General features: G+C 47.0%; 1 protein-coding gene across 1 annotated transcript; it reads left to right on the top strand.

Moving 5' to 3' along the window:
* The first annotated feature begins 19273 nt into the window (after positions 1-19273).
* Positions 19274-24890, top strand: Gkn3 (gastrokine 3). Its single transcript, NM_026860.1, has 6 exons — positions 19274-19415; positions 20793-20846; positions 21024-21158; positions 22635-22742; positions 23733-23874; positions 24679-24890. Exons 1-6 carry the CDS (start codon positions 19374-19376, stop codon positions 24771-24773), a joined length of 576 nt encoding a protein of 191 aa, NP_081136.1. The 5' UTR covers positions 19274-19373; the 3' UTR covers positions 24774-24890.
* The last annotated feature ends 1974 nt before the right edge of the window (positions 24891-26864 follow it).

The following is a 26864-nucleotide window of genomic DNA, read 5'->3' as shown; positions in this document are numbered from 1 at the left end:
GCGGCTGGCGAAAGTCAGCGTACTGTTCAACCTCCCGGCAGTCGGTTTCAAGGTCCGCCCTATGCGGAGCCCCCGCCCTGCGTAGTGCGTCAGCAATGCGCAGAGGGGCAATGCGCAGAGAGGTGCGCAGAGAGGCAGTGCGCAGAGAGGTGCGCAGAGAGGCAGTGCGCAGAGAGGTGCGCAGAGAGGCAGTGCGCAGAGAGGCAGTGCGCAGACTCATTCATTCCCCGAGAGGAACAAAAGAAAATACAACAGGCATTTCCAGTCTTTGAAGGAGCCGAGGGTGGGCGTGTCCACGCTCCGGTAGAATACGTACAGATTAAGGAAATTGCCGAGTCGGTTCGTAAATACGGAACCAATGCTAATTTTACCTTGGCGCAGTTAGACAGGCTCGCTGGTATGGCACTAACGCCTGCTGATTGGCAGACGGTTGTAAAAGCCGCTCTACCTAGTATGGGCAAATATATGGAATGGAAAGCGCTTTGGCACGAAGCTGCACAGGCGCAGGCCCGAGCAAACGCAGCTGCTTTGACTCCAGAGCAGAGAGATTGGACTTTTGACTTGTTAACGGGTCAGGGAGCTTATTCTGCTGATCAGACAAACTACCATTGGGGAGCTTATGCCCAGATTTCTTCCACGGCTATTAGGGCCTGGAAGGCGCTCTCTCGAGCAGGTGAAACCACTGGTCAGTTAACAAAGATAATCCAGGGACCTCAGGAATCTTTCTCAGATTTTGTGGCCAGAATGACAGAGGCAGCAGAGCGTATTTTTGGAGAGTCAGAGCAAGCTGCGCCTCTCATAGAACAGCTAATCTACGAGCAAGCCACAAAGGAGTGCCGAGCGGCCATAGCCCCAAGAAAGAACAAAGGCTTACAAGACTGGCTCAGGGTCTGTCGAGAGCTTGGGGGACCTCTCAGCAATGCAGGTTTAGCGGCTGCCATCCTTCAATCTCAGAACCGCTCCATGGGCAGAAATAATCAGAGGACATGTTTTAATTGCGGAAAGCCTGGGCATTTTAAGAAAGATTGCAGAGCTCCAGATAAACAGGGAGGGACTCTCACTCTTTGCTCTAAGTGTGGCAAGGGTTATCATAGAGCTGACCAGTGTCGCTCTGTGAGGGATATAAAGGGCAGAATTCTTCCCCCACCTGATAGTCAATCAACTGATGTGCCAAAAAACGGGTCATCGGGCCCTCGGTCCCAGGGCCCTCAAAGATATGGGAACCGGTTTGTCAGGACCCAGGAAGCAGCCAGAGAGGCGACCCAGGAAGACCCACAAGGGTGGACCTGCGTGCCGCCTCCGACTTCCTATTAATGCCTCAAATGAGTATTCAGCCGGTGCCGGTGGAGCCTATACCATCCTTGCCCCCGGGAACCATGGGCCTTATTCTCGGCCGAGGTTCACTCACCTTGCAGGGCTTAGTAGTCCACCCTGGAATTATGGATTGTCAACATTCCCCTGAAATACAGGTCCTGTGCTCAAGCCCTAAAGGCGTTTTTTCTATTAGTAAAGGAGATAGGATAGCTCAGCTGCTGCTCCTCCCTGATAATACCAGGGAGAAATCTGCAGGACCTGAGATAAAGAAAATGGGCTCCTCAGGAAATGATTCTGCCTATTTGGTTGTATCTTTAAATGATAGACCTAAGCTCCGCCTTAAGATTAATGGAAAAGAGTTTGAAGGCATCCTTGATACCGGAGCAGATAAAAGTATAATTTCTACACATTGGTGGCCCAAAGCATGGCCCACCACAGAGTCATCTCATTCATTACAGGGCCTAGGATATCAATCATGTCCCACTATAAGCTCCGTTGCCTTGACGTGGGAATCCTCTGAAGGGCAGCAAGGGAAATTCATACCTTATGTGCTCCCACTCCCGGTTAACCTCTGGGGAAGGGATATTATGCAGCATTTGGGCCTTATTTTGTCCAATGAAAACGCCCCATCAGGAGGGTATTCAACTAAAGCAAAAAATATCATGGCAAAGATGGGTTATAAAGAAGGAAAAGGGTTAGGACATCAAGAACAGGGAAGGATAGAGCCCATCTCACCTAATGGAAACCAAGACAGACAGGGTCTGGGTTTTCCTTAGCGGCCATTGGGGCAGCACGACCCATACCATGGAAAACAGGGGACCCAGTGTGGGTTCCTCAATGGCACCTATCCTCTGAAAAACTAGAAGCTGTGATTCAATTGGTAGAGGAACAATTAAAATTAGGCCATATTGAACCCTCTACCTCACCTTGGAATACTCCAATTTTTGTAATTAAGAAAAAGTCAGGAAAGTGGAGACTGCTCCATGACCTCAGAGCCATTAATGAGCAAATGAACTTATTTGGCCCAGTACAGAGGGGTCTCCCTGTACTTTCCGCCTTACCACGTGGCTGGAATTTAATCATTATAGATATTAAAGATTGTTTCTTTTCTATACCTTTGTGTCCAAGGGATAGGCCCAGATTTGCCTTTACCATCCCCTCTATTAATCACATGGAACCTGATAAGAGGTATCAATGGAAGGTCTTACCACAGGGAATGTCCAATAGTCCTACTATGTGTCAACTTTATGTACAAGAAGCTCTTTTGCCAGTGAGGAAACAATTCCCCTCTTTAATTTTGCTCCTTTACATGGATGACATCCTCCTGTGCCATAAAGACCTTACCATGCTACAAAAGGCATATCCTTTTCTACTTAAAACTTTAAGTCAGTGGGGTCTACAGATAGCCACAGAAAAGGTCCAAATTTCTGATACAGGACAATTCTTGGGCTCTGTGGTGTCCCCAGATAAGATTGTGCCCCAAAAGGTAGAGATAAGAAGAGATCACCTCCATACCTTAAATGATTTTCAAAAGCTGTTGGGAGATATTAATTGGCTCAGACCTTTTTTAAAGATTCCTTCCGCTGAGTTAAGGCCTTTGTTTAGTATTTTAGAAGGAGATCCTCATATCTCCTCCCCTAGGACTCTTACTCTAGCTGCTAACCAGGCCTTACAAAAAGTGGAAAAGGCCTTACAGAATGCACAATTACAACGTATTGAGGATTCGCAGCCTTTCAGTTTGTGTGTCTTTAAGACAGCACAATTGCCAACTGCAGTTTTGTGGCAGAATGGGCCATTGTTGTGGATCCATCCAAACGTATCCCCAGCTAAAATAATAGATTGGTATCCTGATGCAATTGCACAGCTTGCCCTTAAAGGCCTAAAAGCAGCAATCACCCACTTTGGGCAAAGTCCATATCTTTTAATTGTACCTTATACCGCTGCACAGGTTCAAACCTTGGCAGCCGCATCTAATGATTGGGCAGTTTTAGTTACCTCCTTTTCAGGAAAAATAGATAACCATTATCCAAAACATCCAATCTTACAGTTTGCCCAAAATCAATCTGTTGTGTTTCCACAAATAACAGTAAGAAACCCACTTAAAAATGGGATTGTGGTATATACTGATGGATCAAAAACTGGCATAGGTGCCTATGTGGCTAATGGTAAAGTGGTATCCAAACAATATAATGAAAATTCACCTCAAGTGGTAGAATGTTTAGTGGTCTTAGAAGTTTTAAAAACCTTTTTAAAACCCCTTAATATTGTGTCAGATTCCTGTTATGTGGTAAATGCAGTAAATCTTTTAGAAGTGGCTGGAGTGATTAAGCCTTCCAGTAGAGTTGCCAATATTTTTCAGCAGATACAATTAGTTTTGTTATCTAGAAGATCTCCTGTTTATATTACTCATGTTAGAGCCCACTCAGGCCTACCTGGCCCCATGGCTCTGGGAAATGATTTGGCAGATAAGGCCACTAAAGTGGTGGCTGCTGCCCTATCATCCCCGGTAGAGGCTGCAAGAAATTTTCATAATAATTTTCATGTGACGGCTGAAACATTACGCAGTCGTTTCTCCTTGACAAGAAAAGAAGCCCGTGACATTGTTACTCAATGTCAAAGCTGCTGTGAGTTCTTGCCAGTTCCTCATGTGGGAATTAACCCACGCGGTATTCGACCTCTACAGGTCTGGCAAATGGATGTTACACATGTTTCTTCCTTTGGAAAACTTCAATATCTCCATGTGTCTATTGACACATGTTCTGGCATCATGTTTGCTTCTCCGTTAACCGGAGAAAAAGCCTCACATGTGATTCAACATTGTCTTGAGGCATGGAGTGCTTGGGGGAAACCCAGACTCCTTAAGACTGATAATGGACCAGCTTACACGTCTCAAAAATTTCAGCAGTTCTGCCGTCAGATGGACGTAACCCACCTGACTGGACTTCCATACAACCCTCAAGGACAGGGTATTGTTGAGCGTGCGCATCGCACCCTCAAAGCCTATCTTATAAAACAGAAGAGGGGAACTTTTGAGGAGACTGTACCCCGAGCACCAAGAGTGTCGGTGTCTTTGGCACTCTTTACACTCAATTTTTTAAATATTGATGCTCATGGCCATACTGCGGCTGAACGTCATTGTTCAGAGCCAGATAGGCCCAATGAGATGGTTAAATGGAAAAATGTCCTTGATAATAAATGGTATGGCCCGGATCCTATCTTGATAAGATCCAGGGGAGCTATCTGTGTTTTCCCACAGAATGAAGACAACCCATTTTGGGTACCAGAAAGACTCACCCGAAAAATCCAGACTGACCAAGGGAATACTAATGTCCCTCGTCTTGGTGATGTCCAGGGCGTCAATAATAAAGAGAGAGCAGCGTTGGGGGATAATGTCGACATTTCCACTCCCAATGACGGTGATGTATAATGCTCAAGTATTCTCTTGCTTTTTTACCACTAACTGGGAACTGGGTTTGGCCTTAATTCAGACAGCCTTGGTTCTGTCTGGACAGGTCCAGATGACTGACACCATTAACACTTTGTCAGCCTCAGTGACTACAGTCATAGATGAACAGGCCTCAGCTAATGTCAAGATACAGAGAGGTCTCATGCTGGTTAATCAACTCATAGATCTTGTCCAGAAACAACTAGATGTATTATGACAAATAACTCAGCAGGGATGTGAACAAAAGTTTCCGGGATTGTGTGTTATTTCCATTCAGTATGTTAAATTTACTAGGGCAGCTAATTTGTCAAAAAGTCTTTTTCAGTATATGTTACAGAATTGGATGGCTGAATTTGAACAGATTCCTTCGAGAATTGAGACTTCAGGTCAACTCCACGCGCTTGGACCTGTCGCTGACCAAAGGATTACCCAATTGGATCTCCTCAGCATTTTCTTTCTTTAAAAAATTGGGTGGGATTAATATTATTTGGAGATACACTTTGCTGTGGATTAGTGTTGCTTCTTTGATTGGTCTGTAAGCTTAAGGCCCAAACTAAGAGAGACAAGGTGGTTATTGCCCAGGCGCTTGCAGGACTAGAACATGGAGCTTCCCCTGATATATCTATGCTTAGGCAATAGGTCGCTGGCCACTCAGCTCTTATATCTCACGAGGCTAGTCTCATTGCACGAGATAGAGTGAGTGTGCTTCAGCAGCCCGAGAGAGTTGCAAGGCTAAGCACTGCAATGGAAAGGCTCTGCGGCATATATGAGCCTATTCTAGGGAGACATGTCATCTTTCATGAAGGTTCAGTGTCCTAGTTCCCTTCCCCCAGGCAAAACGACACGGGAGCAGGTCAGGGTTGTTCTGGGTAAAAGCCTGTAAGCCTAAGAGCTAATCCTGTACATGGCTCCTTTACCTACACACTGGGGATTTGACCTCTATCTCCACTCTCATTAATATGGGTGGCCTATTTGCTCTTATTAAAAGAAAAAGGGGGAACTGTGGGAAGCCGCCCCCACATTCGCCGTCACAAGATGGCGCTGACATCCTGTGTTCTAAGTTGGTAAACAAATAATCTGCGCATGAGCCAAGGGTATTTACGACTACTTGTACTCTGTTTTTCCCGTGAACGTCAGCTCGGCCATGGGCTGCAGCCAATCAGGGAGTGATGCGCCCTAGGCAATGGTTGTTCTCTTTAAAATAGAAGGGGTTTCGTTTTTCTCTCTCTCTTGCTCTCGCTCTTGCTTCTTACACTCTGGCCCCATAAAGATGTAAGCAATAAAGCTTTGCCGTAGAAGATTCTGGTTGTTGTGTTCTTCCTGGCCGGTCGTGAGAACGCATCGAATAACAGGTGTGCTCCTTGCCTGCTATCTCAGAGATCTCAGTGTCTCCAAAGGAGTGACCCTCCATTCAAGCTTTACTTACGTTTGTTTTCTTTTTGTGGGGGTTTGTGAAAGTTTAAAGGGAATCAGATAGGTCAGGTTAAAAAGAGGAAAACAGGTTTTCTAATTCCTTCAAAAACTGAGAAGCAGTTGAGATGCCCCTGGCTATCCCCACATTTTTTCCCTTGGCCATCCCTTGTAGTCCAGGGAGGCACAGACCCTTTCATCTCTGAGAATCAGCTGCCCTGACACTTCCGCTTCTCTTTCCAGCCTTTCAGCACCAAACACTGGACATGCATTCCCTAGAGCTCACAGCAGTCTCCACCTCACACAACAAGTGGCTGTGCATCCCAAGCACACACCAGGCTCCTTCCAGAGCAGTTGAAGATTCCAGAGGCAAGCCGTTTCCTCTGCTTATCACTGGGGCTTTTTATGAGGGCTCGGACGGAAACCCTCGCAGTGCACCAGCTGCAGGGACACACACAGCTCTGGGATGTGGCATTATCTGGGGTTTCTCCAAAGAGGGAGGCCCTATGAGGGTAGCGCCATTCAGAACTGCCTTTACTCACCCACAAACACCCTCTGGGTGACCCCACTTGTCATACTGAACCAGGAGCCTGCCTGTGGATCCCGACTGATATACTCTAGGGACGCTTGGCCTCCACCATCTGGCTGTCAGACTATCTGAAAGAGGGGACCCCAAGAAACAGAATTTCCTCTTGACTTTCCTGCTGGCAGAGGAAATGGCTGGATCCCAAGACATTCAGAGGTGGAATTTCTCTCCAGGGTAGAGATTTACAAAGTCAAGCTCAGTGTGGGATGCTGGGCCTCTTGTTCCTCTTCCCAGTGCCGATGCATTAAATATTCTTTTCCTGCTTTTTCCCTATTAATTTGGCTTATTGAGGATGGGTGACAAGACCTGGCTTGATATGGCACAAGCAGTGAACCCCAAGTCCTGCAGCAGATCTCTGCAGTGGAAAAACAGATAAGGCTGGCCTTTGCCCTCCAGAAAGATGTGATAGACAATTAAAACATGTGCATAGTATTTTGGGGTATCCAGAGCTGTCAGACTGACGGGGACCAATGACAATCAGGTCACACTCTGGATTAAGGCTTTGTGTCAAGGCTAGGGAGCTGGCTATCGGTAAAGAACCTTCCAGAAAAGCATGAGTCCCATCCCTGGCACCTACCGAAGTCCAGGCTTATGACCACAGTGCTGATGGGCAAGGGGTGGAAATGAGCGTCCTGCAGCTCACCAGCCATCTAGTCCAGTCAATCAGTTTCAGGGACAGTGACACTTCCTGTCTGAAAGATAATCAGGAAAGTGATGCAGGAAGATGCCTGATATCCATGGCTGGCCTCTGTCAGATACATGCACATACATGTGCTGTACATCTCTCTCTCTCACATACACACACACACACACACACGAAGATGCCTGATATCCATGGCTAGCCTCTCCATGCTCTATATGGGTGTATGTGCACAGACACATGCACACACATGTGCTGCACATCTCTCTCTCTCTCTCTCTCTCTCTCTCTCTCTCTCTCTCACACACACACACACACACACACACACACCAAACAAGAGATTTCCTCATGCCTGTCCAGCTATGAGTTATATGCAGCCAAGGTTAGAACTGAGAACTAAGAGGAGCCCTGGTAGCCCTCGTGAGTTCAAAGAAAGAGGAACAGCCCGTAGAGCTTTTCACAGAGTGCCTTCTGGGTCCCAATATTGCAGCTTGCTAATGGTGTTCTTGAACAAAGAATATCTTCTTGGGAGGGGAGCATAACTTTTAGACTTAGTTTCTTCCAGAAGTCTCACCACCATTGGCCTTATCAGGCAACACTGGGGCTTCTAATTCCTCTTCTTAAGGCTACAGGAAGTCAAAACACTAGGTGCTGAGAGGCATGCCCAAAGGTCTAATTTCCTCAGTGACTTTCTTTAACAGCCTTCCTGTGACTGGTGATAGAGAGGAAGTGGCAGCCCTGAGCTGCTGCAGACAGGAGAGCTGCCTGCAGATGCTTGGAGCTTATTCTACAGCTTGTCTTGAACGCATGCCTTTTGTCCCCCGGGATCAACAGATGCTAATGTTCTGGTCCTTTGAGGCCCCTCAGAGGCTCCTTATGAGTAACCCAGAAGGAACCAAGATAACTACTAAGGACATTTCCTTGATGTCTATCAACAACCCTCCCTAGCTTTTGGTGTCCCAGTTTCTCACGTAGCCCAGTGACTTCATCTTGAAACACTAACTTACTTTGCTCTCACCCCCACCCCTCCACACACACAATACAAATACTTGGTTAAAGGATGAATTGGGAGGGGAGCTGAGGCTCATGGTTAACAGCAGAAGGCAGATGAGGATGACAGCCTGAGGAGGGAAGACATGGGTGTGAGGTACACCCTAAAGGTTGCCTGCCCAAGCTTAGTGATCCCATGACCCGCGTCTCATGGGGAGTGGGGCTGTAAGCAGCTCCATGAAGGGAACAGTCTGGTTCTGAGAAATTATTTTCCTGTTTGCTTTGAATTTCCAATTCATTTCACTCCTTTCAGATGCTAAAGCTGACAGGGGCTCTGCACTGTCTCCAGATCCTGAGAACCTTTCCTGGGTTCTCCTGTTCACCTATAAAATGAAGGAAAATCACCTGCTCCTTCTATCCCAGGAGAGACCAATGCACAGTTGCAGTTCACTTTACTGCGTTTCTCAAACACTCCTAAGGAGCGGCTTGCTCCTGCGCCACCTGGTGGCCATGGGGAGAACGGCATACTACTGTTAAGAGGAAGCGTTCTGCTTCCAGGAAACATCAAATTCACAAGTAGAAAATGATCTGTTAATTCTCCCCCATGTTAATTAATAAATTCAATGTATTGTCAATCAAAGATCCTGGATAATGTGCCCTAAAAGTCATATGGGGATAGTGAGCAAGAAGAGATGAGACAACTTTGAAAATAGGAAAAACGGGGGAGAAAAAAAAAAACAGTATTTGGAAAACTATAGTTACAAAAATACTACTGTTATGAAAATAGACCAAATATTGAAGTAACACAATGGAAACTGGTCAGTCAATGTGTATGTAGGAATCAAGCATGCAAAGAAGGTAACATTTAAATAAGCTGGGAAATAATTATATTTATAAATAGTATTGAAATAAGGCTGTCCATTAAAACCTAAGCCACACACTTACAAAAGTAAATCCTAAATAAGTTATATTTAAACTCTACAATATAGATATATAGAATTAAAGAAAAATATTTCATAAATAGAAAAGGCTTTTACAGGGCTGAAGCCGTGGCTCAGTGGTTACGATTGCCTGTGGCTCTTGCAGAGGACCTGAATTCAGTTCCCAGCATCCACAGTGGGCAGATCCCGACTGCCTGCAACCCAACTCCAGGACGTCAGATGCTCTCTTCTGTCTTCCACATGCACCTGCACACACGTGTGATGCACACATTCATGCGCACGCACACACACACACACACACACTCACAGAGAGAGAGAGAGAGAGAGAGAGAGAGAGAGAGAGAAAGAGAGAGAGAGAGAGAGATTGACGGAGAGACAGACACACACAGTGAAATAAAATAAACCTTTTTCTAAAAAAAAAACTAAGAAAGTGTTTTCAACAAAAATTTTAGTAACCTTAAATAAGATCATTAATTACATCAAAATAGAAAACCTTCTGTGTAATGAGCTAGGAACAGTGTGGGTAAAGGCTTTCTGTGAATGAAGAGGGGCATCCATCAACTGTCCTGGGTCTTTACGGAACAGAGACACAGGAGGACGAAACAGATCTCAAGAATACCAGCACATGCACACACCCACCACACACACACACCTCTGACACACACACACCCGACACACACACATTCCCCGCGGCATCAGGAAAGGACAGTGTGATGAAATAAATGTGATCCTGCTTACATGAGACACAGAAACACTTCAGACACATGGACACATGTGAGAATGTGTGTGCCTATAAGTACATGTGTGTAATACGTTCTGTTAACCAACCATGGTGGTAGCCTCTCAAGAGCGGGTCATCACCAGGTGCTAACGAAAAGGAAATTACCCTGTGACTGATGTTTTAACAGGGAGCATCCTCTGTGCAATTAGAAATTTGCCTAGAGGCAAAAACAATTGCTGTCATAGATGGTATGTTTAAAAGAAAAGACATAATAGCTCTAATGTCACCTGTTCTTGCTAACATGACCCCACCCCCTCCCGTTAACTTTCAAATGCCAGAGCCAACCTCTGAAACCAGCGTGATGGCGCCCAAGGCCGGCTTGTCACTGGGATCCCACACGGCTTCCTAGTCAATTCTTAACCACTCCCACTCACTTTGTACTGCAGAATCGCACTGTACACAGGGCTCGTCCAAGAGTTGCAAATTGCACATGGGAAGTCAAAAGGGAGGAAGGGTGGTAAGATGGACAAGGGAAGGAAGAGAAAGGAGGAAAGGGGAGGGAGGAAGAGAAGAATGCTCTATAGAACATGTTTGATCTCAGTAGTAGTTTTGTTAAGACCGGGGAAACAAGGTATTGAGGGGGTGCTGTCATTCCCCACATAGTTTCAGTGCTCACCCCCAGTTACTTCTGGGCCTTCACATCTCTTGGAAGCTGGTAAGAAGAGGATGAGAGTGAAGAAGGGGAAGAAGAGAGGAAGGAAGGAAGGAAGGAAGGAAGGAAGGAAGGAAGGAAGGAAGGAAATGAGAGAAGAAGAGAGGGAAGAGGAAGAGAGAGAAGATGGGGAGGGGACAGAAGAAGGGAAGCCACAGTGTGGAAGAAGAATATGACTCAAGCCATGTGAAAACAGGGACTGGTAAATGGGGGGAACGTGGAGGTGAAAACAGGGACTGGGAAATGGGGGGAACGTGGAGGTGGAAACAGGGACTGGGAAATGGGGGGAACGTGGAGGTGAAAACAGGGACTGGGAAATGGGGGGAACGTGGAGGTGAAAACAGGGACTGGGAAATGCGGGGAACGTGGAGGTGGAAACAGGGACTGGGAAATGGGGGGAACGTGGAGGTGGAGCCCATGAAGATCTCTAGGATTTGAACTCCAGAAACCAGCATCGAGGCGCAGATCTAACCTCATTGTTTAGTACATAAACAACATGGTATCTTTAGCCAGTTAGAGTTTATGTACTCAAGGACAAATGGGGCACAACATGTGTTGTTTAGCTGGATCTGACTCCTTTGCCAGGGAGTAGAAGGGCCGGTCCCCTGGGAGATTTCAGTGAAGGCAGGGGAGGCAGCCACCACCCTGGCCTCTGGTCCTTAGAGTTGTCTCACCACTGGTGCATGGCAGACCAGGACTCTTCGAGGAGTCGCAGAAGCCTATGACACTTCAGTCTCTGTCCCATTGGTTCCTCCACCAGGTTTATTTCCATAGCCCCGGCCACGGCAAGGACAGGGCACAGCCCCAAAGGAAGGAAGGATGGGCTCCCCAGGGGGCACGCGTCCTCTGGGTGGGACTCTGCCTCCTAAGGTTTCCAGGTGCTTCCATCAGCTGGAGAAGAAGCTCACAATTCTTAAACCTTTGGAGGGGATATTCCATATCAAAATCATAACAATAGCCAAAGAAGTAAAGCTGAGACAAAGATATGACCTTCTACCTTCTTACAAAAAAAAAAAAGAAGAAGAAAAAGAAAAGGGCTTTGAGATAGACCACGCGCGAGAGTGGAGATCAATACGTTAGGAACGGTACATGGCACATGTGCTGCAATGTATCTGTTTTGACTCGGATCTGCATCGGGAGGTTCTTCACAAGGACTGTGCCCCATAGCTGCTCTGTGTTTCACACAAAGATGCTGTGATGTCACACATAACGACGCTGACAGAGTAAGTGCTGTGATGTTACACATAAGGACGCTGACAGAGTAAGATGCGTGGGAAAGGAAGACAGCGTAAGAATAAGCACAGCACTGTGATGGCCTTAGCAACGACATCATCTTGTTTAAAATTACATATATCTTTATTTATCTGTGTGTGCACGCATGCACATGTGTGCACGTATGCACAGGGCACTTGTGGAACATTAGAAGACAACCCACGGGAGTCACGGAGGTCAAGTCTCTCTCTCTCCACCATGTTGCTTCTGAGGACTGAACTCGGATCCACAGGCTTGTTAGCAGTCCTTCATCCCCTAAGCCATCTCTCCAGCCCCAAGCTTTTATCTTATTTGAGACAGGGTCTTTCCATGTAGCTCTAGTGGACCTGAAACTCAATATGTAGATCAGACTGGCCTTGAACTCAGAGTTTTTATTTTTAAAATAGAAAAAAATGCATTGATGATGCTTATGTGCCAGCTCTTCTCTGTCCTTGGGTCACAGGATTGTTTTGTTTTGTTTTGTTTTTGTTTTTGTTTTTTTGTTTTTTTTTTTTTGCTTGCTTGTTTGACTTTGCCTTAAACAGTCAGAGCTGTGAAATCCCACTGTATGATCAGGAACATTGATTTGTTGCTACTGTCCTGGTGTGAGAGGGCAGCAAGGTTGGGGAATAAAATGCTCAGAGCTCTCACGGTCCCTCCTACGCCTACCGTGGGGAGGAGCCAGCTCGGGACTGTCCTGTATGATTTTAACATTCCTCAGCAGCGGGGCCTGCCTGACAGTGGATCGACCGCAGTTTAGTGCCAAGGACCGTTATCTAGATAGGGGATTAACACCTCTTTTGGTTGATGGAGAAAACAGCTCAGAAATCCCCTCTGGCAAGCTCTTGCTTTATCAAACCTCACTTCCATCTCCGCTGCTTTAACATGCAAAGCATTGCCCGTATCCATGGAACCCTTTAAATACATACAGCCTGTGTCTAGCTCCAAGACCAGGCAGCATTAACTCAACCTCCCTGCCTGTCCCAGCCTGGGATGCTCACAAAACCCAGACCCAGTCATCATATTCATGCCCTGAAGTCAGCGAGCTTCCCTTTCCTAAGGTGTCAGCCACTTTTCTCACTGTGGTAAACATCTCCAGAAGCAACCACAGCGCAGTTCTTTGGGGCTCAAGGTCTGGGGTTCTTCGATCCGTGGAGGCGCTTCCCTATGGTGTGGGCGGCCCTGTGGCTCACGTGGCTCTGGGTGGGGCTGTGGTAGTGGGAGCTCAAGGCTGCTTGCTCAGAACTCATCAGACCATGACACAGAAAAAGAGGAGTGCCATCCAAGGCTGCTCACCTTCGCCCTCCTACTCCCTCCTGGACCCCAGCTCACAGGCAGGATGACATCAACCGCATCCATCTTGGGCTTTCCCTCATTAGTTAATACTCTTTGGGAAAGCCCCCAGACACATCCAGAAGTGTGCTTTCACCAAAGTCTTGGGCATTCCTTGACGCAATGGAATTGACAATGGATATCAGTGATCAAACCACCTCCTCTCAATTGTCCTTACATGAGAGTCAGAAATGGTCTTGCATCCCCACCTCCATCCCTAACCCCATGCCCACATACCCACATAACTCTCTCCCTTTCATCATTGTCTACTGCTCTCACCCACAACTCAAGCCATTGCCTGGGTGAATGGAGGATAGTTCATCTGCTTAGAGATGGAAAAGCTGAGGGAGGCAGGTGTGTATGGGTGTGTGTAGGGGTGTGTGTGTGTGTGTGTGTGTGTGTGTGTGTGTGTGTGTGTAACAGAAAGAAAGGGAGAAAGAGAAAAAGAGAGAAACCCATTTAAACACAATTATGCTTACACAATTGAATATCAAGTAGAAAGTTAGACACTCGAGTCTGGAGGTTGAGGAGGCTGGGCTGGGAGTAAAGTGGAACCATCAGATTGGGAACTGTGTTGGAAGGCAGACGCTGGGTGGACTCTCTAAGTGGATGACACACAGATGAGTAGAGGAAAGACCAAGGCCTCAGGTCTGGACACCACTGCAACTCCGCACAGAGTTGGAAAAGAGAAAGAAACAATGAGAAGCCAGACAGCTGCAGTGTCCTGGAGGCCTTCTGGGGACGCAGGGGCTCAGGGCATCAAGTGACTCTGGTTCCTCAGCTGAGAGCAGCCTGAGAGTCGATCACTGCACTTCCTGTTATGGGGGTTGTGTAATGTGTAGGATCCACAAAGGGCAACTTCACTGGAGTGTCTAGGGACGCACCTGACCGGGGCAGGCTCAAGGGAGGGAGGAGAAAGCAGAGTGTACCATGACCTCAGGGCTTCTGCAGCAGGAGAGAAAGAGGGGTGTGTGTGTGTGTGTGTGTGTGTGTGTGTGGTTGGGATAGGGGTTTATTTTTGTTTTATTTTTCTTGTGACTGTTATTTTTGTTTCTTGGAAAATAGGGAATGTAACAGTATGTGGTTTTGCTCGTAGAAACAATCCAGTGATTACTCATTAAAAGAAATGAAAATAGATAACACAATGGAGATGGAAGGAAATGGGAGAGGGCGGAGTCCACACAGTCAGAGGCTGGCATGTGGAAACTGGAGGGAGGTTTGGAAGTTCTTATCAGACAGTTTCTACTAACATGTTGCCAAACATGCTGCAGATGCTCATGTGTGTTGTGTTAATGTGACATGAGTTGAGCCAATCTGAAGAATAAGAAAAGCAAACCAATCAAACAAAAGCAGGGCATGCAATTAAAAATTCAGGGCCAGCCACGTATAAGTCCATCCTGAAAGGAGAGGGAACAAATTAAGGCCTGCTAGTAATTAATTAACAAGCTCGATCAAAGCATTGGTTATAATTCCCAACCCTGCATAGAAGGAATAAACAGAACTGCTCGACACAGTCAGGCATGAACCCTTTCTGCATATAAGGACTGTGCTGATGCCCATGAGGGAAGCCTGACCCAGCCCTCAAGTACTTTCTCATTCCCCACCCCCCTGCAGAACTGCTAATGCCAGAATAGATTGCAAATTCCTGCCCAGTGAAACATCTCATTGCCTCAAGCTGGCAGGAAGCTTTCAGTGAATGGCTTCGCCTTATGTCCTGCGTAGAACCCAAGGCCCACTCTAGAGAAGATGGAAAAAGAACAAGATGGACAAGCAAATCCATGACTGTACACACCAGTGTATCAATGCTCACACAGAAAAAGTTCACACCCCAACAGACAATGTTTTAAATATATTCCTTCACTAATAAATGCAAATCAAAGATGCTACCCGGTCCGGGTCATGCGTATTAGAAAGGTCATACCCTAAACATAACAAGTGTTGGTGAGGATATGGAGAAACTGAAGCCCTTATGTATTACTTACGGGAACATAACGGTGTTCAACAGCATGGAAACGGTTCGGTGGTGTCTCAGGCAGTTAAACATAAAAACCACTACACAACCCAACAATTCCACTCCTAAGTACAAATCCATACTAGTTAAAGCAAGTACCCCGACCAGAACAAGCCTGCACGTCCTAACAGCACCGCTCACAAAGGCAAAGGCAGAAGCAATCAAATACCCATCACCAGAGGAGTAACCTGTGGTGTATACACACAAAGGAATATTAACTGCAGAATGAAATGAGCTACAGGTGGATGTTAGCATGGTTAAAGTGAAAACGCACTAAATAGGAAAGACTCTAGACACAAAAGCAACAAACTGTAGGGTCCCAGTTATATTTGATATCCAGAATAAGCCAAGCCATTATAAATGGAAAACACGCTTGCAGTTACCAAAATCTTCTAAGCAGAGGGAGGGGGAGCAATTGCTTAATGGAAACGGTTTCTTTTTGAAGGCATGGAAACAGGAATATAAAACAAGTGGCACCTGCGTGAAGGTCAGACACCCGGTGCATTGCACTCTGTGAAAAGGAGCTGATTCAGACAGAACACAGGACATTGGTATGTTGGTGGCCTTGTTAGAGATTTACCTTCTGCCCAGAATGAGGAACTGGGGAGCAGTATACAGGAACAGCATGGGAAAGTCTCACTGGTGCTGAGCACCTGGGCTGCAAAGGTGAGAAGATCACAGCAGAGGCCAACCCAGATGTCAGCATCCAGACTGCAGCTGGAGACTGTGAGTCACCGACAAAGGTGTTTCTGGTTTGCAGTGGGCACCGTGTGTATCCAGAAGATCAAAGTGTGCCGAACAAACACCAACAGGACCAGGCATCCGGCAAAGGAGTCTGGGTCCTGCCAAGGCTCCAGGATGCAAGATAAAGGGCAAACAGCATTGCTGATGCCTGGCCTTTCTGGCCTTCCCCTTCACCTCATACTCACAAGTTTGTGGACAAAAATATTAATGATGTCTCTCAGATAACCTTAATTGAACTGTAGCTGGGGTTACAGAGAGGGCTGTAATATTCATATTTTAGTTGCCTTCCTTGTTCACATTGATTTCATTATTTGCCATTGACTTAAACAAATATTTGCTCCTTGTTATTTACTGCTAAGAATTCCAGGAAACACAAACGTGGTAGCTTAGGGTTTCTATTGTTGTGGTTATAAAGCACTGTGACCAAAAGGAACTTGAGAAAGAAAGGGTCCCCAGGCCTTCCCCATCAGTCTCTAAGTAAGAAAATGCTCCAGTGGGTTTGCCTCCAGGCCAGTCTTACAGGACATTTTCTCAGTTGAGAGTCCCCTGCCCAGATAGCTCTAGGGTTTGCCACACCAAACCAAACCAAACCAAACCAAACCAAACCAAACCAAACCAAACAAAACCAAACCAAACAAAACTAACCATGACATATGGATAATGCGTCGTGCATAAAATCCACTTATTCAGCCATTTAGCATATGAATTCCCGAATATCTCCTCTGGTGCTGCAGTTTTACCAGAAAACACAACAAAATTTCTAATTTATGAACTTGGCAGTTGAGTGGCATAGGTGTCCAATTTAATGCCCTGGTCACACAACTATACAAACAAATGAAACCCAATGGAAACATGCACACAAGGGTTACAGGCAAGGAGCTACGCTTACAAGGAAGACATTTGCCTGGGAGTGAGGCAAGCCTAGAGATTGGGGGTGGGGGCGTATAGTATCCAAACATAAATCAGAGAAGGCAGAAAAGGATGAAATTAGGGTGTCCAGTCATGAACAGGGGGCCTAGTCAGCAAAGCCAGGGCGGCCCATGGGCAAGACGGAAGGCCAGATGTGCTCAGTGTATGTGATAGACTAGAAAGTGTCTGAAGGCAGAGGCAAGGGGCAGCAGTAGCCAAGTCATACTGAGGACCAGAAGAGCTTGAGGCATGTTGAAAAATCATATGTAAACTCAAAAGGAGGTACTTTCTAAACGTCATCTCAGTGAACGTGTTGCTCAGTAAGAGGCCAAGGTTGAACAGATTTGGCCACTCCTCCTGACACATGGTTAGTGGCCTTTGCAAAACTGAATGTGGATAGATTATTTAGTCACCAGCTGAACCACCATTATTTAAAGTAGCAGTCCAATGCTCTTATTTTAACTCCAGTTGCCTGAGGTCTTTTATTGTTAAAAATATCATAGCTTCTTTTCATCAGTCAACAGAGACTCCATTTAGTAGGGAGTGAAACCCCAGACTGGTCTCACTGAACATCCGAGGAGAAAGTTGAATGACTGCTAGAGCCCCCTCGTGATGGATACTGGTGAAGGGCAGGGGTTGCTGCCTCTGCAAGGCTTTCTGATTCCCTGAGGCCATTTCTCTGCATCTCTTTACGGACTGGAGTCTCCTTCCTGTCTGGAGCCCTAGCTAGGTGTCCTCTCATAGATCTTTCCAGAATGGAAGCTCATTTGGGATCACCTGCTGGTTCTCCCTCTAGGACATAGCTGCCTGTAGTTTGGTTTCTCTGCTCCTTAGCATAAGAGGAGGGGTACCTAGCTGCCCATTGAATGGCTTCTGCTCCCCACTTGAAGAGAGACTCCAACGAAATTAGTTGTTCACACAGTAACCCTTAAACACAGAAGACCTTGGGTGGTGGCATAGAATTAGAACCTTTGCCCTTTTTGATCTGCAGCTGAATATAAATTAACTCTAAAGGACATTGTGGTTGGAAGGAAATACATACAGTTTGATCCTTTGAAGTCCAGAAATTCGAACTCACATTTTAGCTGTGCAGTCATAGTACTGGCTAGTGCAGAGGTAGGAGTTGAATGTGATTGGCACCATTAATCTGTCTTCATTTGCAAAATGGTTAACAGCGCAGTTCCTCCCAACCCACACCACTGGCACTACAAAGCTGAAATCATGACTGTGGTATTGGCCTATAAGTTCTATTTATAAGGCACATATAAACACATGTAGTTATATTTCCTTGTAATCTTCTGTAATCTGTTTTGCTGACACAGTGGTGGCTGAGTATGTGGGCCGTGTGTTGTTTTTTATAAAGTATCAGGAACACTGCAGATGGGATTATGGTGTTATCTCAACCCTGAGTGACCTGGCAGTTTCCAAAGCCTAGCTATTTGCTCTTCCCATAGCCAAATTGCACCGAGCCCAGTCAGGGCTGAGCTGCCTGCCTGCCTTCCTTGCTCTGATCACGTTGATGCCCAGGGTCATCTCTGTAATCCTCCTCTTGAAAGAAATGTCTGACTCTAGGGAATTGAATTTCATCCAGACGTCTGGGGCGCCACCAATCAGAGCTTGAAAAAACAAGTGTGTGAAAGCCCTTGAATTGGTGCTACTGTGTGAGGGTCAGAGTTCCTCATGTCTCAGTAGTTCTGCAGCAAGTCAAAGGTTTTGTTTGGTTTGGTTTGGTTTGATTTGGTAGAAAAACTACCCTGAAATGAAGAGGCAAACCAGAAAATCCACATTAGTGGGACCAAGCATCAGAGAGTTCACTGGGACCTGAGCTACGTCAGACAGAGAGGGCATTGAAGAAATGAATAGAGATGAAGTTGGTGGAGGCAGAGGGTGCAGAGCAAACTGTGTGATCTGTGTTTGGATGAGGAAGGGACAAGACTGTTTGCCAATCAATAATCTTGTAAATCAGTTTGTCTCTTGGGTTTTATGAGGTTTCTTCGACCCGCTCTCACTGTTAGGAAAAGAATACTTTTCAGAAATCAAGAAGTTCAAGTGTGATCCCCTTGATTTTGTATCAGCAGCTTATAAGTCCTTACACAGTGGCTCTGGGGTCAGGAGTACACGAGCCACAAAGACCTATTCTTATCCAGTGTTTGCCTTGGAACCTGCCGAGCTATTGAGAGAAAGAAAAACACTCGGATCTAGTAAAAGGAAATGATAACCGTAATTACATAACTAGCTTTCCCCCTAATGGTTTCTGGATCGTAGATAACCAGTCCCTGAGCCCCTTATCATAGTGAGACCTGAGAGGCTGAAGTCTATATAAACTAGACTTGGGAAATGAACGGATCATAGAAAATTGTATTATGCATGCCGTTGCATTCGCTGGAGAGAGACAACATGAGACGCCTTGTGAGTACATCTTTAACTTTGAATGTGGAGCATATATATATCCCAGTCAGACCAGCCAAGGAGGTCTGGATCCTCCCTGCCCCAGGAACTGTTCAAATCAACCCAGGCAGAATTTTCAAACGATGATTGGGTGTGCAATCTTCTGTTGGCACTTCTGTTTTGGAGAATCTGAAGGAAGGGTGTCCTCTAATGGAATCAATAACTAATTTCTTAAAAGTCAAGACTCTTTGGAGGCCAGGTAGATACTCATATGCTGGAGTCTTGTCTGCAGTGGTTTTCCGTATTTACAAATTGCCAGTGGGGAATAGCTTAGATGCATGTGGGGCCAGCTGGGATAGAGTGCTTTTTGTCCCTCTGGCTTTTTTAAGACAAGGCCTCATTCTGTAGTCCAGGCTACTTTGACTCGCTGTGGCTTGTCTCAGACTTTCCAAATCCTCCATCTAAGTCTCCTGGGTGCTGGCATTCAAGGCAGGCACGACCACATCCAGCTTTCACTAAAGCAGCTTCACCCTCTGCAGCTCTGTGTCTATGGCAGCTGCGCTGCACTGCACTGTGGTGATGATAACACTGTAGAATAGCCGCTTCCTTTGACTTTCAGGGGCCCCGTTTGTTACTGAAGCCAGATGCCGACTTTTCATGGATGTTAAGAGAAGGGAGGACCCTGCCAGTCCCACTTGTCATGATGGGTGCACTTGAGCTGGGCCAGCCTCAAGTACACAAGAAACTATGGCTAGCTTAACCCAGCCCCCTATTCTTTTATTAATGTCTGCTGCAGAAAACTCCCTTGATGGGCAGAGCACACCACATAGAGGAACTGAACAACTTAAATATTTTAAGGCCTAGGTACATTCTAACATAATTTCCCCCAAAATAGTATGCAAATAACAGTGAGTAGCTTTCTTCTTAGGCAAGGTAAGAGAATTCAGAGGAAAGGAAGCCTGGAGGGTGTCAGTTTCCAGGGGGGATGGAGGGTGGGCAGAGGCGGAATAGGGCTGACTGTGAGATTTGGGGTTTGGATCAAGAGCTGGAGTAGAGGATGTGCCCAGCCCTGGAAGTAGAGAGGTAGCACAAAAAGGAAGAGTGGGAGGCCTGAGCTATAGTGGTCCAGGCTGATCCTACCCTGTCAGGTTGGCTAAATCTATCCCAGTGATTGACAGTAGAAGCCACATAGGAGTGTCCTTGAGTGACTGACAAAACCTTGCCTCCTGAGCAGCAGGCACACCCTGTGTGAACACAGTAAGCTATAGTGTCCTGACACACCTGGGAACTCTGCAGGGATGGAGGGAGGTGAAAGCTGTGGACCCCAGCAAGGCAGCCCTGGAGTCTAAGCTCATCAGAGGCCAAGGACTAAGCACAGTGACCTTTGTTCCATTTCAGATTGCGCCTTCCATTCTTGTGACTGTCTTTCTAGTTCCAGCTCTGGCGCTGACGGTGAGTATGGTGGAGAGGGTCCAGTCTACCTATGTCTTTTAGCAGAAACATTTCAAAGATAATACCCAGGGGTATTATTCCTGTAGTTTCTCATGGATTCCCCCTTAACCCTGCACAGGATGAGCAGATAGACACTTGGGGCCACTGGCTTTACTCATTGTTGATTGCTCCTTCTAGAACACTAGCGACAGTTATCCTCTGGATGGCTCTGTGGGGACCCAGACCATCCATGTCGATGCCCTCAGAGGTGTGGTCAGCATCCGAGACAACAGCGTTCAGAGTGAATGGGATGGAGTCATGGACTACAAGAACGTAAGATGTGAAACGCACTTATTACAAGGACAAGAGAGCTCTTAGGTCTGCTCCAAATGGAAGCCTTTTCACTGTCTTCCTCAGGGACTGGGGTGTGCTATAGAAGTTGGTTTGTCTTCTAATGTTGACTTCTAAAGGAATGCGGCTATGAATCACCACCTCCTTCAGTAACGAGGCCCCTTAGGATGACACATAACCAGGAAGAGTAACCCTGTGACTTAGCCGAACTCTTTAATAAAATCTTCTGTGACCGCGGAGAATATTTTTCTGTTTAGCGTGCCTCGGTTGCCAAATCTGCAAAACAACTCCAGCAGCTGCCTCTCCTACCTAGTGGGACTTTAAAGGATGGAACGAAGTCACCACCCAGCCTCCCCACTCAGCCCTTTGCCACCCAGGTCCTCCTCACTCTGTCACATTCTCTCCAGCACACTGGAAGACTCAGAATAGACACAAGGTGTCCTCTCCACTCTCCCCGCGTCCGCTAGGTTATCTTCCCCTAACGCCTTCTCTCTCTTCACCTCCCTGACTCTTAACTTCCCAAGGAGATTCCCTGAATCCTCCCGGACTACAGATTGCCTCTAATGGATGCTATGAGAAGCCAAGTAAAAAAAAAAAATTCCTCAGGGAAACATTCCACAGTAGGCCACTAGGTGGCGCAAGGAAGGCAGAATTACTGCTAGAGCCCAGGTTCTCAACTTTCCCATTAGTGTGATGCTTCAATATGGTTCCTCATGTTGCAGTGACCCGCAACCATAAAATTATTTCATTGTTTCTTCATAACTGTAATTTTCATGCTGTTATGAATTATAATGTGAACATCTGATATTCAGCCTCTGTGAAAAAGGTCATTTGACCCCCAAAGGGTCAGAGCCAGTGTGTTGAAAACGACTGATCTAGAGGCTGAGTTTCTTGCAGCTGTACCTGGGGCTCTGTCAGACCCGGCAGCAGCAAACTGCAGCTATGATCCAAGCCAGGGAAGAACAAATAACAGACCACAAGGAAGAGGTATGCAGGCAGACCTAGCTCTAGAACCCAAGTCTTGACTGAGGCCTCCCAACTGCCCTGGGTACTCAAGAGAGCCCTCTGCAGCTTATACAACATTCCCCCAGGCAGTGAGGACCTCAGCTCTCACCTCATTTCCATGACAACTCCACAGAAGAAAGGCTATTCCTCCTGCTTTATTGATAAAATAAACAAACAAACTGAGGCTCTCAAGAGCCTTAGAGTAGCAGAGCAGGCCCCTAAGATCATCCACATTGTTGTATTACCATCCTACCCTACCTGGGAGATAAAACCTTCACCAGGAGGAGCAGAGGAGACAGGAGCAGAAGCTGACCTGTGCTCTGGCATCCAGAGTGCAGCCCTTCTGAGATGTTCCGCATTTCGGTCAGACTAGCAGGGTATTGCACCCCTGAGGCGAGCAGGTGCATTAGTACTGAGACGATAGGTAACACGTTTCTGCTCTGTTGCTTTAAGGACCTCCTGGCAGCTAAGCTGTTTAGCAAGATGGCCTGTGTTCTGGCAAAGATGGACCCAGCAGCCTTCCCAAGTTTGGATGATATTACCCAGGCCCTGGGCAAACAGGTGAGTGAGCGTGTCCAGGTGTCTCTGACTGGTGTCTACTATGGGGCTTTCCAACGTAACAGCCACTCTCTAAGACATGGACAGGAGCTTCATCCATGTCTCTCCTTCCTGCCATGAAGTCACATCATGTTCAAAGGACTTTGGTGTCCCATTCAAGGCTAAGCACAACTGAATCAATCAATATCCTATGTAATGACCTCATTCCCAATGGCTTCAAACTATGCTAGAAGACACAAGGGGCTGGATGCAAACACTGCAATGATTTCACGACCCTGTCTCTGTCTCTTTCCTTCCTGCCTTTCCTGCCCCCCCCCCCCCCCCCCCGCACACACACCATTATTACCATTAAGCCCAAGATTGCTGAAGTTCTTGCCTACCCTCTCTAGTGAGATTGGGAACTGTTAAATAAGTTAAAGCCAGGAGGATATTCTCTGCAACTTGTGGGATCTATTCCAACTTTGCTTAAATGTCAACACATTTGGACAGCATTCAGAACTGGGGGTGGCGGTACTAACTCTAGGAAAAAAGTGTGTTAAAGCAATGCTATTTTTAAAAGTTGTGGGTGGAGAAATGCTCGGAGGTTAAGAGCACTTGCTCCTCTCGCAGAGGGTCCCGGTTTGGTTCCCAGCCCCCACAAGGAGACTCTCACCAGTCTGTAACTTCAAACACTCCTACGCATAAAACTAAAATACACAAATCTTTAAAAGAGAAGTTCAAAGTGTCCTGTTCATCTAAACTGACGAAATATAAACGCAATAAATGTTTTAAACTAATCAGGGTTAATGAGAACGCACCCAAAGCTAATAGAAAACGCCACTGGGTCCAGAGTTTGCCAGAGCCTTGTTCGCCCTCCTGAGGCTCAATAAAACACTGCAGCTAGAGACACCGGAGAGCAAGTCTGGATTGGTACTGAATCTCCCCACGAATCCTCACAGCTCCCCTGTGAACCCCTTCTTGGATATGCCGTATCTGAGACGCCCCCTCTTACAGGCTTCCGGTCACTACCCACCTACTCGAGGACTGACCTACACAGTTTTACCCAGCCGAATCAAAAACTTGGCCCAATACGGAGTGCCAATCAAAGACCTGTGCAGAGCCGTCCCCACCTACTTTGCTCGGCAGCAAAAAGAAGGTGTGTTCACTGCTGGAAACAGGAGGTGATGCATGAATCAAAAGAAAAGGGAGGAGTTTCGGGACCTATTGGCAAAATGCAATGACATCGCTCATTCCATCTTTTCTCCAGTGGAAGAGAAGCCGCGTGTTTGGGATGTAGGGGATTCCTTACAAGGCTCATGGCGGGGGGAGGGGGGATGGAGAGTAGGGGAGCCGCCATAGACTGCTTTGGGATTTGATGGCTGATGGACACCCAGCCCTGACTCGAGCTTAGCCACACCCACTGTAGGGGAAGGCCATTGACTTTGGAGCCCTCGGTACTCTGCGGGGAGAAAATCAGTGACTGGAGGAATTGTAATTGCTAGAGGCTAAAACTCCAAGATCTGCCTGTGAGTCCAGAAGCAGTCAGCAACGCAGCCGGTGCCCCCCCCCACCTCTTTTTTTGTTTGTTTGTTTGTTTGTTTTTTAGTTTTTCGAGACAGGGTTTCTCTGTATAGCTCAGGCTGTCCTGGAACTCACTTTGTAGACCAGGCTGTCCTGGAACTCAGAAATCCACCTGCCTCTGCCTCCCGAGTGCCTTGGTCGTAAACCCCCAGCCAGAGTTCTTCAAGACACAAGGGTCCCGGAGAGAACCAGACCACACTGGGCTAAGGGGTTACAAAGCGCAATAAAAGAACCATAAAAGAAAGAGGTGACTACAGCAAGGGCTGGTGAGAGGGGCCGGTGTGGGCCTCTGCTGACCTGAGGGTTCATCGAATGCTGGTGTCCCATGTACCTGTTGACTCTGACTTTGTCTCTAAAGTGTGGATCCTTCCTCTTGAAGGTACCGCCCTGACGATGGACCCAGACTCATGTTCTGAGCTCCAGCTTCTGTCCTTCATGGGACTGTCCATTTGTGGTGAGATCCCTGGGCTCTGAACCTCTACGTCAGCCAGACTGGACAGACCTCATCTAGCCTCTGCCTGTGAGAAGTGTCTCATTGCAGTCCTCTGTGCTCCACATGTTGGCTTCCCATGGAACCTTGTGATCTGGGGGGAATAAGTGCATTTCTACCTTGTATGAATAAATAATAAAGTTCCAGTGTTACTGGTGCAGCAGATGGATTCCCTTACCCCATCCTCTGCATCATCCCTCATCCCCTGCATCATCCCTCAGCCTCTGCATCATCCCTCATCCCCTGCATCATCCCTCAGCCTCTGCATCAACCCTCATCCTCTGCATCATCCCTCAGCCTCTGCATCATCCCCTGCATCATCCCTCATCCCCTGCATCATCCCTCATCCTCTGCATCATCCCTCATCCCCTGCATCATCCCTCAGCCTCTGCATCATCCCCTGCATCATCCCTCAGCCTCTGCATCATCCCCTGCATCATCCCTCATCCCCTGCATCATCCCTCAGCCTCTGCATCATCCCCTGCATCATCCCTCATCCCCTGCATCATCCCTCATCCCCTTCAGTCTCCCTCATTCTCTGTGTCCTCCCTCATCTTCTGTGCATTGCTGGCCATGTGCTTCCCAGAACACCCTGCATCATGGAGTTGTTCCACCAGAACCTCTCATTTCTGAGTCTTTTAGGCTATCTCTTGAGAATTTTTTGGCAACAGATGAATGAAGCACCAATGGAGCCCAGTCTGTATGGTCAGGTCTGAGGTCTTCTGTCACTCATCTCCGGAAAACTGGGACTGAGGCTCCTGGGGTGTCTTTCTTGTGCTGTCCCAGCTACACAGTAACGACCCACAAAGTGACCATGGACCCTCCCTCTAGAACTCTAAGCCAGGAGCTGTATCCCTTAGATAGGTGTCTCCATGACAAAATAATAAGGATCCAGATATTCAGCATTCACTCTGTAACTGTCCCTCTGCCGGGGACAGCCTTGTCCCATCACTAACCCCTCCAACCCATGTGGCACCACCTAACTCTCCCCACCACTTCTGTTCCTGGAAGCCCTAGGGTCGAGGTTTTCAAGGTCCTTCTAGAGTGGGGTCACTTCACAAACAGACTTCTGTAGTCCTCAACAAGAGACCCCTGCAGTGGTCCATGTCACAGCCTCCTGAGCTCCATGGAGGGACCCGAGCCTGAGACCCCAGAGCCTGAATACCCTAACTGAGGAACTGGAGCACAGGTTTCTCAGGGCTGTTGTGGGTGACAGCAATGGCAACTTGTTTCCTGAGGTGTTACGGGCTAGGTGGCTCTCTTTTCATTCAGTTGTGTGTAAGACGTTAAAAATAGATCAAGATTTGTATTGAGGCATAAGGTAAGTCATAGCCCTTCCTTTCTCAAACTTGCCTCTCTAAGAGTGTTACCCCATGACTCCAAAATGGCTGAGGCAGCTCCGGACATCAGTGTTATAGCCTCACTGTAGGAAGGAGAATAGGAAAAAAGCAAAGAGCAGAATTTCCAGTCATCTGAATCTATCTTTCTTTATCTGGAAAGAATATGGTTCCTGGACACCTCACTTGGCAGACTTCTGCTTACGTGTTATTGGCCACCTGAGCTCTTTAGTCTGCTCCTTGCTGTCTTAAGAGAAGCTATGATCTTGTTTTTCTTAGGAGAAACAGGGCTGACTTAGCTCAGCTTTCTCCACCCGGGCATTATAAACATATTGAGCCCAAAACTTCTTCACGGAGGGGCCCATAGTATGCATTGCAGGGTCGTCCTCTCGTTGCTGGATGCTGGTAGACCCGTCTCTGGCTGTGACAGTGATGATAGCTTGTCTCCTGGGGACAGGAGTGACGCCACAGCTAATTTGGCAGATCATGGTTAGCCCCCTACAACTGAAGGACCACACAGAAGAAATGCTTAGCTGTTGCTTGCATAGCCTGAGGTTATGCTAGCCAGAAAGAAGGAAGTGGGGAAGAGACATGGGCTTTCAATAAAGCTTGCTTTGAAGAACAGTATTACACAGCTCTTATCAGCTGCAGACAAGTAACCCCTTCTTCAGGTTTTCTCTGCTAGGGACACCTCATGCCTTTAGAAGTCATTTTTCATATTTTGTTCAGATGCATAAC

This window comes from Mus musculus, chromosome 6 (assembly GCF_000001635.26).
Source record: "Mus musculus strain C57BL/6J chromosome 6, GRCm38.p6 C57BL/6J".
Classification (NCBI taxonomy): Eukaryota; Metazoa; Chordata; class Mammalia; order Rodentia; family Muridae; genus Mus; species Mus musculus.
Note: the sequence above shows the minus strand (reverse complement) of the source record. Positions and strands in the feature narration are given on the sequence as shown.

Excerpts from the sequence above, each read along its gene's own strand:
- Gkn3 (NM_026860.1), top strand. The coding sequence starts at position 19,374 with ATGCCGTTGCATTCGCTGGAGAGAGACAACATGAGACGCCTT. Across the intron at positions 20,847-21,023 it reads TTCCAGCTCTGGCGCTGACG|AACACTAGCGACAGTTATCC; the intron begins GTGAGTATGGTG and ends TGCTCCTTCTAG. Across the intron at positions 23,875-24,678 it reads TGCTCGGCAGCAAAAAGAAG|GTACCGCCCTGACGATGGAC; the intron begins GTGTGTTCACTG and ends TTCCTCTTGAAG.